This window comes from Melospiza melodia, chromosome 6, assembly GCF_035770615.1.
Source record: "Melospiza melodia melodia isolate bMelMel2 chromosome 6, bMelMel2.pri, whole genome shotgun sequence".
Classification (NCBI taxonomy): domain Eukaryota; kingdom Metazoa; phylum Chordata; class Aves; order Passeriformes; family Passerellidae; genus Melospiza; species Melospiza melodia.
The window spans coordinates 51,919,989-51,930,754 of record NC_086199.1 but is presented as its reverse complement, the minus strand read 5'-3'; the positions used below and the strand labels follow the sequence as shown (position 1 = coordinate 51,930,754).

General features: G+C 40.3%; 1 protein-coding gene across 1 annotated transcript; it reads right to left on the bottom strand.

Annotated features, from left to right (window-relative positions):
- Positions 1-6,308: 6,308 nt before the first annotated feature.
- Positions 6,309-7,875, bottom strand: FANCF (FA complementation group F). The gene is made up of 2 exons (XM_063159401.1): positions 7,302-7,875; positions 6,309-7,253 (listed from the first exon to the last, which is right to left on the bottom strand). The coding sequence occupies exons 1-2, from the start codon at positions 7,779-7,781 to the stop codon at positions 6,543-6,545; spliced, it is 1,191 nt and encodes a 396-aa protein (XP_063015471.1). The 5' UTR covers positions 7,782-7,875; the 3' UTR covers positions 6,309-6,542.
- Between the last annotated feature and the right edge of the window lie 2,891 nt (positions 7,876-10,766).

Here is a 10,766-nt window from a genome sequence, read left to right as displayed (position 1 = left end):
TACTGGATCTTATTTGTGCTTTTTGGGTTAAATAATAGTTTGAGGTACTGTTTGCAGGTGGAGGGTGTTGTCTCCTTACTGAATTTTGACTCATTTAAAAATAGGGGAAAGTTCTTGTCTACTTCAGCAGTACTAAGAAATTCCTTCCATTACATTCTAGAAATTATTTTCTGCATTATGGTCATCCTACTGTTCCCTTGATGCATATTATCTTTGAAGTTGAACAGGATTTTGTACACATTTATGAAGAATAAAAGGGAAATTGTTTTTGCTCCATTAGGGAGAAAGCAAACCTCTTCAAAAAAAGCAAAACACTGGCAAATTGGAGGTGAATTCAGTGCTCAAACTACTTTGAAGCAAATAAGTGATGGGTCAGATTATTTCACTGCTATAATAAAAAAATGCCATCAAACGTGTGTAGAAGATCTAGACATTAATTAAATTATGACATTTGCTTGCATATCACTTCCAATGCCTGAAGATCCCTGCATGGCTGGGAAGACCCTTAGTTTCCTATGTACACTTTATATTTTTGCCCTAAAACCAAAGCTTGAACAATGCAAATTGTAAAATACTTGAAGTCAGCGACTTTCACCTCCACAGTAAGAATGATGAGCCTGTGAGAAACAACAGTACACAATTTTTTGTCAATAGCACAATGATTTAAAAGCCTTTTCTCCAGGGCATGGCATCTTTTCCCAGCTGAAAGGGCAAGCTGAGGCTATTGCAGTGTTAAGCAGCTGATGAATGACCTTGTTGTCACACGTGTTTTAGGGATTGATCATGCCCAATTAATTCCTAGAAGAAATCAATTGTTCTTACCTAGCTCATTTACATTAATAAGAAAATACTAATGACTCCACTGCCTATAAGTATTGGAAAGAGAGGCTGCATTCACATTTCAGCCTACTGCTCTTTAAAGAGGATTCATTATCTCCTCCTGTGAGAGCAAAGCAAATAGAATTTTTTCCCCCAGTCATTCAGCATTTAAACCAAGTCTTTATCTAGGTATTTAACTAATTTAATCATATAGCAAATAGTCTTGCATTGTTGGCTTATTTGTATGGGTCCACTATTTATTATGCATGATAGAAAGCACATGATAATTTTCTTCCATTGCTAACTTTATTTTGAGAGAAGAACTATGCACAGGAACTCAAGACCATAATAATGATTTCCTGTTCTGAGTCCAACACGCCATGAGAGGAACAACGATACAAATGTGCAGGTAAAAGCAGTACATATTTCATTACTGGAAATTATCCTTAGGAAAACATTCAGACAATCTTTGTGGTGGGATTTAAAACTCATGACAATTGCCAAAAGTCTAGATAGAGCTTTATCACATGCTGGGATTAGTTTGTTTGCGAGCTCCATGCTATGAATAGCCCATGTCTGAGCAATCATCCTGAACATCCCTCCCAAAGGAAGAAATATAATAGGAAGGTGCAGCTCAAGACAAGATTCAGAATTTGATTGCTGCATTTTCTGTTCAGTGCACACTGCTATGATTTCTGGAAAAATGTACTAGTTAAGTGTTACAGTAAATTGATCACATAATACTATGGAATTTATCACGTAATAGAAAAGGAATTTAAGAGCAGCATACCTAATATTATTAATAAAGTGGGCTTGTGGATAGAGACAGAGGATATGGTTTATATTATTACCTGCTCCTAGACTACATTAAAGAGCCAGTAAAATTAGAATTGCAAGGACAAAATGAACTTTCAAGAGGACTTTTCAACTGGAAACTTCTGACTGCTTAACTTCTGACAACAGTGGGTGTTTACTCCCTGCATCTCTTCTGCTTCTAGCAATGACCCTTGAGCTTGGATTCTCTCACTGGATCACAAGTCCAAGCATATCTGTGTAGAGAGGCTCTGCTGCCACCCTCTGTGGTATCTGAGTTGAATCAAAATACTTACTATAAATAAAATGCCAACCACTCTAAAGATCTAGGGACACAAATATCCAGTTGTGAAAGAACTGACACAATGGGAAATTACTGGCACATAATAAAATATTTATAATAAATCAGTAACTCTAAGGTACTGGCACACAAGGAATTAAAGGATAAATTGAATTATCTTTGTAGGCTACCTCTGAGAAATTATCAAAGAGAATGCACCTTAACTGTGTGCTTATCTCTGGTCTAGCTCATTGATACAATCATTTTTTTATCCTGGAACTTTTTAAAAAGAAATACATAGGGGAGAACAAACATGCAATTTTTTCCAGGTTGTCCAGCACCTCTTAACCTGGAATCCATCACTAAGGGGTATAAATTAATAAAGAAGGATATGTTTGATTAATTCCTCATGAGACAGATACAACACTGAGAGCAAACTGGCTGTGAGAAGGATTTCTATTAATTATTACCTGATAAAGGCTAGTTTTCCAGACCATACTTGTGATTATCTAACTCTATTTTATACCAGGGCAGATATAATGCTGTTCCTTTGGTCTCACCTCTGAGACCAGCCCCTATTTAAATAAACATTTGCCTACCCTGCACAACATTTCTCATTCAGTACCTTGACATTATTCCAGTTACACCACTGATCAATGTGGTCATTTGGGCACACAGAGGATGAGTGCTTTAGAACAACTGCCAATATTAAATCAAAGCCCTTCTGACTTTTTATCACAAAACTAATGCTGTTTCCAGCAAGGCCATTCAGTTCTGGTGAAATGCAAATCTACCCTTTCTCAATGGGTCCTCAAAAGTCAGCAGCCTTCCACCTTTTCTCCTCACCCTTTCCACTTGCATTTTATTTACTTTTCTGCAATGCTGCCCAATAAATAAATAAGCTACTCAAGTACAGGGTGCCTATGCTACTGCTGTTTGTTGTATTCTGAATGGCAATGATGTGCCTTTGCTGGCACTCTGCAATGGGTCACTCATCCAAACTCTTCACCAGGAATAGAATTCAGCTTTAAACCTTCTGTTTTTCAGAAACAGCAGAACTAAAATTAGCCACACAACTTCAACTTTCTAGTTAAAAGGTATCTGACAATGTTACTTCCATGTGATTAAAATATTAGTCTGCCTTCATGACCTAATAAATATTTTCTTACACATGAAAAGAAAAAAAAATCGTCCTTTATGCTCACTGAAAAGAACATTAGACCCTTATTCACCTATTTGGGAAAGGGCTGGGGGAAAGAAACCTTGTGTGCAAAAAAAAAATTCCTGCCCATGCATTGTGACCATCAGGCTTGCATATTCACCTGAATAATAACAATTTGCTAACATTGTTTTCATAAATTAACCATTTATTCTACATTATTTATCTTTATTCTAGTATCTGCATACATACTGCAAAATACTAGAATATATAATTTGCTTTCTTCTAGATTTTGCTTATTACAAGGGAACAAACACTTCACAAGAAAAATAAGAAAAAGAGGCAACTTTGTATCCAGACATCTCATAGTATGTCACTTGCACAGCTGCAATTCTGTTTGTCAAGGGGTAAATTGCTTTTTCTTTCTTGGGGGAAGAAAAATCAAATATCAATAGCAGGAAAATGTCTTAGCTGTTAATTGGGCAAGCAAGATCCTCTTGATACCTTCCACAATCCTTACCAATCCTCTAAAACACAAGCATAGCAGTTTCTTCAATCATCATTTAATAAAGAGCAGAGATCTGCTTCTCCTTATTAAGGGAAAAAAAAAAGAAAAAGGAGGAAGGTGACTGTGGAAGAGGCCTTAGCCTGTTATTGACAGTTATCTTGCTTCTCATGATAGTTGAGATTGTCAAGACTTTGCACACATCAGCTGCAAATATATAAAAGGAGGAGGTTCCTTTCCTGTTTATACTTTTATTAAAAATGGAGTTCCAGAAAAAATTCATCATTCCCACAGCTACCTGGAGAACTCCACAAGCACGCTGAAATAACAGGGAATGCGCACCAGTGTGTTTGTGCAACGAATACCATATGGATTTTGGAATTTGGTAATCAGAGATCTGGCCTCTCTTTATAATGTATTTGGGACAGACTGGAACATTTCTGTGTAATTGCTATAACCAGGTGCTTTTGTCTCACTGAGGTTAAAGTACCTTTTACTATCCCTGTTTCTTAAGGAAGACAGAATTGGAAATCAGTGCATAAGGTTTATACTGGCCTGGCTCTTGCCTGTCCATGCCCATGATTATTTATTTACTTTCTAAATAAAGTCACTGATGAGCCTATTACTTCCTAGCTATGCCAGTAAAAGATTCTGTAGTTGCACTTAGTTAGGTGTAATAAACATTACTTGAAAGAAAGACATATGCCTTCATGAACTGAATTTTATTACACAAAGCTTGTTTATCAAAAGGAAGATTTGAAATACTGCAAGAAGAAACTCCCTACAAGGATCTGATTTATTCTAGAAATAGTTAAAATTTATAGTGAACATTCTTAGAATAATTAGGAAACATATCTAACCTGACTTAGCAAAACTAAGACTGAACCCTCATTGAAATTTGTCCCAGAGATTCAGATACCTGGGAACAGTAGGTTTTAATAGCTGAAGTTTGGTTTGATGGTACAACATTTGCAAGGTTATTGCAATATTTTTTAATCACCCTTAATGTATATCAGGGGAGAAGCAAATAACTTTGTCCAGCATCTTTGGGTATATTATTCATCAGGAGCCTCTGATAGCAGAAAGTATTCTAGCAGACACAAAATCTTATGCCTGTTAAAAGCTTTAAGAGCAAGCTCAAGTGCAGAGTTTCCACACCAAATGCCAAAACTACATAACACAGGGAACTGTGGCTAGACAACATAAATTCAAACTTCATGCTTTACACTTCTAAGCAGTTTTAAGCACTGACAGATTTCAGACCATTTTTTAGACAGATTTCTCTTTTTTTGATACCACAGGAATACTGACTCAGTCAGCAGGTCCACTGACATTGGTGCCTTTTAAGACTGACCACAAGTTCCAGAAGGGGCAACAACTCCATGTAAGACAGAGCCAGACAAGTGCCACAGTTTTAGAGTATGTTCATCCACACATCTCCATAACTTGTCTCACTGATGTCACATAGCAAGGAATGCAAAGAAAAGTTGTATTTTGGATAGATTAGTAGCATGCCCTCCTAACTACATAAAGGCTGCTAACCCCTAAGTATCTCTTCTGTTTCAGAATAGGTGAAGAATAAGAACTTATTTATGTCTGTAATTACTTCCATACAAGTTCAAATAAGCATCACTTCTTTCCTCAGATAAACAATATTCAATCCTTGCACTAACTGCTTCCATTTTAAAAACCAGTTTATTCTTCCCACCTTAGTTCTGCCATTCAGAAATATCTACCATAGTTATATAGACTATTTCCTGTCATAAGACAGGCTACTACTCTAATTCACTTCAATGCAGTTTATACATTTAATAACTTGTTTGCTGTCTTTAAGCTGATAAGCAAAAGTGAAGAATCTTCTAACCCCTCCTACAAGGCTTTTGCAACAAAAGAAAGAGATGTCTCAATTGATCTTGAAACTGTAGGAATATGGTCTACAGGAACTCTGACAGGTCCTCCATACAAAAGATTAATGAGTAACTCTTTTGGCAGTAGTTCCATACGTTTGCCTCATCTTCCTTGACTATTCTCTTTTTACAGTGCTCACTTTTGGTAATACTAGTTCACAGAGCTGAATACACACATTACTTCTGCATTACAGTACTCATTCCAATGAAAGTGGAAAGGTAGAAACTACTCTGTTCCTAACAGAAACAGGTAAGACATTAAATAACGAAGGGGGGAAATATTATATATACTGTATATTTTACACATACAATTATTTAATATTTTGTATAAATATATAGACATAGTTATATATATATATATATAATACATATTATATATACATGTAATGAAAAAGTTTACTGTTCACTCACTTTTCTGCTTCACAAAGCAAGGAATGGAAATGGGAAGAAAACCACACAGAACGTCCTACACTTCACCTCACTTTTCTTAGGAAATACCTGGATATTATCAAATAATATAGCAACTAATAAAGACCTTTATTTTAGAACTTTTCAAGAAGCTTTCCAGTTGGCCTCCTCTCACTTTCTTCACTGACCCTGGGGCTAAGTCACGTGCAAGAGCTGTGGAAGCATTGACATGGCGTGGCCACCAGAGCAGACAGCCCAATGGAGACAATCACTACTAAAGGAACCCTGAATTTGTGGTTTTCACATTTGAAGCTCCACCCTCCCTTTGAACTTTTGCTCAGCCTCCAACATTTAGAAAAATTACTACCGTGACCATATCAGCATTGTCATATTTTTTAAACACAAAACTACCCCATATTTGAAACAGAATGGATTTTCTTCATTTTATTAGATAATTAATCAGCAAGTACGGAAAAGGAAGACATTTTCTGTGTTGACCAGAAATGACAGCACAACCACAAGAAAACACCAGGCCTCCCTGAAAGATTTCAGAACCAGATGCAGTCAGAATCATTGTGATCAGCAGCCACAGTAACATTTGGTTTTCAACGAAGTGAGGAGTAGCTGTCTGGCCTTTCACACCAAATAAAGTTAACCAGATTTACTTGATTTTTTAAGTTTCTTTGTTGCTTTTGTGTCCATGCATGAGTAGCCTATTTCCATCAGTAAGTCAGTCCACACACTTAGGCCACGGACTCTGAAGTCTCCATCTTGTGTCCTCAGGAGTTCCAAGGCAGCTTGGGTCTGTTCTTTGAGCGGCGTGGATCCCTGACAGAGGCAGATGAAGTGCTCCCTTAATTCCTCCCAGGACAATTCAGCTTTCTCAAGGCAACTTCTGACCCACTGTCCCTGCAAGGGGTCATAGTGCAAGCATCTTCCCCAGCCTGTTAAGAGGTCCAAATAAGATCTACATAACTGGGAGTAGTGACCAGCCAGGAAGGCGAGATGGGAACAAGGGATGCAAAGGCAGAAGGCAGAAAATCGTTCCTGGTTGCCCAGCAGCCAGGAAAGCAGGAGCCCGGCGGTGCATTCCTCTCCTGCAGCACTCTCCTGGTACCCCCCTGGGCTGCTGCTCCCATCCCCATCCCCATCCCTATCCCCGGCCTGCTCAGCGCCATGGCCTTGCTTGAGCAGAACCAGCGCCGCCGCCACCACCCCGAAGGCGCGGGGCTGGGGCAGCAGCTCCAGAGCCCCGCACAACCAGGGCAGCTGCCCCTCCTGAGCCCCGCAGAGCCGCCCCGCGGCCTCCCCGGCCTGCAGCCCCTCCTGAGCCCCGCAGAGCCGCCCCGCGGCCTCCCCGGCCTGCAGCCCCTCCTGAGCCCCGCAGAGCCGCCCCGCGGCCTCCCCAGCCTCCTGCCGCAGCCTGCTCAGCAGCAGCCGCGCCTCCACCTGCAGCTGCGGCTCGGGCCCGGGGCCGCGGCGGGGCAAGGCCAGCAGGCGGGCAGCGGCCTTGCGGCGGGCCAGCAGCCCCAGCCCGCGGGGGTCGGAGGCAGGCCCCGCGGCGGGAGGCTGCAGCAGGCTGCGGAGCAGGCGGCGGCAGGCGGCGGGCGGCAGAGCGCGGTTCTCCAGCAGCGCCAGCCCCAGCAGCTGCGGGCAGCGGCCCAGCGCGGGGAAGCCGAGCAGAGGGCACGGCTGGGAGCGGCGCAGCCGCCGCCCGAGGGCCTCCCGGAGCTGGGGACGGGCACGGAACCGGTCATGGAGGTGCTGGAAATAGCGGGCCCACTCCAGAGCCCTGTCCAGCGTGAGGCCGTCCCAGTCCCGCACCAGCGCGGAGCGGGACACGGCCAGGAGCGCGGGCAGCTGCTCCACCTGCCCCAGTACGGCCTCCATGGAGCAGGCTTGGCGCTGCCGGTTTGAGCGCGGGGCCGAGCCCGGCCCGAGGGCTGGCGTGTGCAGCTCGATTGGCCGGGCGGGGTGTCAGTCGGTGCGGATCGCTGCTGGCAGCGGAGCCGTCACTCGACTTCCGGCCGATTACCCAACCCGGAGCGGGAAATTGAATTAAAATGATAAAAACCGACCACGACTTTTTCTTTCTTTCTTCCTTTCCTTTCCCTTTCCCTTTCCCTTTCCCTTTCCCTTTCCCTTTCCCTTTCCCTTTCCCTTTCCCTTTCCTTCCTTTTTTTTTTTTTTTAAGTAGATCATTTTGCTCTATACCCTTCGCCATCTTCACTGCCCTCCTAAAGCTACTCTGCAGTAGCTTTATTTCTTTATTATATCGTGTCGCCCAAACCACACACAGGATGCGAGGTGAGGGCACAGCAGAGCAGAGCAGGACAATCACTAACCCTAACCCTCTTTGTGCTGAGAGGCACAGAACGATATGTACCATGGTATTCCTATATTCCTGACCATCCCCTGCGGGGGTACCAGTTGTGGGTTTCTCTGAGTCTGGACTGAAGGCACTTGAGAGAGCAATTCGTGTGAGGCAGAGAGTTAGTATTGGGGAAAGGGCTAGGAAAGGCAAAGTTCATGTTAAGAGATACAGTAAGAACACAGAGATGGGGCAGGCAGAGTGGTGAGTGGATTTCCAGATAGCACTTTGTGCACTGTGCTTTCCTGCTTGATTACTTTTTTAAAAAGGACCCCAAAGTTTATTTTTAGGCTTCACAAAGGTCTTTGGTTGCTTGATATCAACCTGCTTCCTCTACTAATGATGCTTGTAGGAGTCTCTCATACTGTTTCATGGTGTGTTTGGATGTGTATTTCATGTTATGTAAACTATAGAGTCTATTTTTACCTAACAAGAAGTGAAACTCACAATGATACCTTAAAGAAAATCATACAGAAGAATGATCACTTCATTACACTGTCTGAAAAAATAACCTTTGTTATGTCTTATTTAAACACAAAGACGAAAATAGAAGAGAGAACAGTCTATCTTAAATGCTAGGCCAGAGCACAGATTTACAATCACACCATATTGCATTGCTCAGATGTCTGCTGTATTCTTCTTCTGAGTAGATGTGATAGTATGAACAGGGGTGGCCAGTGTTTCTTGTGTTGTAGCTTTTGTTTCTGTTTTGTTGTTCTATTTGGTTTTCCCCAATAAAGTCTATTGTGTAATTTTTTATTTAATCTCTAAAACGAGCATTAAAATAAGTGTTTTGAGGGTATTCATCTATGGTTGTGCTAAGCTATAGTAAATGTTCCTCCATTACAGCTTTTGATTGATAATATACATGGCAAAGAAGGTTGATGAGGAAGTAAGAGATGTGTCTGCTAGATACAAAAATCTGGGAAGTCACTTTCTCAGCTCCCTGAAAACAAGCTCACTTTTCAGTGAAGCACTCCAAAGCAGTTTCACAAGCCTTGCATTTAATATGAATTACTGTGCTGTTTTATCTGAGCTGAGAAGTCAAGTAAAAGATTCATAGGAAGTTTTATGGAACTAGTGAGTTTCTTCACTCTGCTTATGGAGCCAGTAAAATTCACCCTGGCAGGAAATATCAGTTTTGAAGCAAAATTGGTCAAGGTAGCCAGAAGTCTGGATTTCATTGCTATATTTTCCTTCCTCTCAGAAGTCATGCTGGCTATAAAATGGTTATACTATTTCTCCTGAACAGAAATTCAGGACATTGTTTACTCATTCCAACTGGCATTATAAAACTCCAAAATGATCTTTCCTTAGATAAGAGGGTGTTATTCTAAATTATAAAAATTAATACATTGAGAGAGGGATGTATAATCATCTTCTATATTTCTGCCACTAATATTCACTTTCTAACTGTAAGGAGATTTGTTTTGCTGCCTCAAATTGTGTGTCAGGCACAAGTCTGCCATACTTTATTATTTCTCATGTAGTGAAGACTTTAAACTTGTGAACCATTCTTGTAGAATTTCTTTCTATTTCTGCAACAAACTCTGTGGAAAACTGAGGTTATTAGTCAAGCCACTACCTGGCAGACTGTTATCACCCCTTCCATATCTTCTGTTGAGTACTTGGTACTTAGATTTATTTTTTTTGTGTGTCAATGTAATCTCTCAGTATCTAAAAAAAAATTATATAATATATATATATAATATATATTATATTATATTAGATATTATAATATATATAATGTTAAAATATTAAAATATATATTAAATATATTAAATTTATATATATAATTATATATATTATTTTATATATAATATACATAACATATCACTGAGACAGCCTAAACCTCGCTCTAATTTACCTATGTCTGGCTATACCAAAAGTGAATTTTTTTGTATAAAAAGGCAGATTTTGCTATCTAGCTCTATTTCTCATTTTGATACTATGAGTCAGAACCATACTAGCAAAACTACTAAACTAGGGGTAGAGCTCTTCAGTATCATAAACATAAATGTAGTTGGGTGGCAAATTAAGTCACCTTTTTCTATGTGAATAATCAAGTAAAAGTGAAGTTAGTACAGACATTCTAAGTTCCCTTGCACCACATGAGCCTTGTTAAATGATCATGTATGCACTCCAAAACCAGTTGCAGTTGCTATGTGTGTATTAGCTGCTGTCACTGTCATATCTTCTGAAAAATCCCCTTGCCCAGGATTCTTCTCCTGGGAAGCTGGGAAGCCTCAGAGAAAAAGGAAAAACAATATTATCTCATTCTTCTGTCCTGTGTTTTGCTGCTTTGGAACGTGGTTGGTGATTGTTTATCCAAGATGTGAATTGTTTTAACTTAATGACCAATCACCATCCAGCTGTGTTGGGACTCAGACGAGTCCGTCACAAATTTTTAATTGGTATCTAGTTAAGCTTTCTGTCTGTATCCTTTCTGTATTCTTTAGTATAGTATTCTTTTATATAATATAATATCATAAAATAATAAATTA

Excerpts from the sequence above, each read along its gene's own strand:
- FANCF (XM_063159401.1), bottom strand. The coding sequence starts at position 7,781 with ATGGAGGCCGTACTGGGGCAGGTGGAGCAGCTGCCCGCGCTCCTGGCC. Across the intron at positions 7,254-7,301 it reads TGAGCAGGCTGCGGCAGGAG|GCCGGGGAGGCCGCGGGGCG; the intron begins GCTGGGGAGGCC and ends GAGGGGCTGCAG.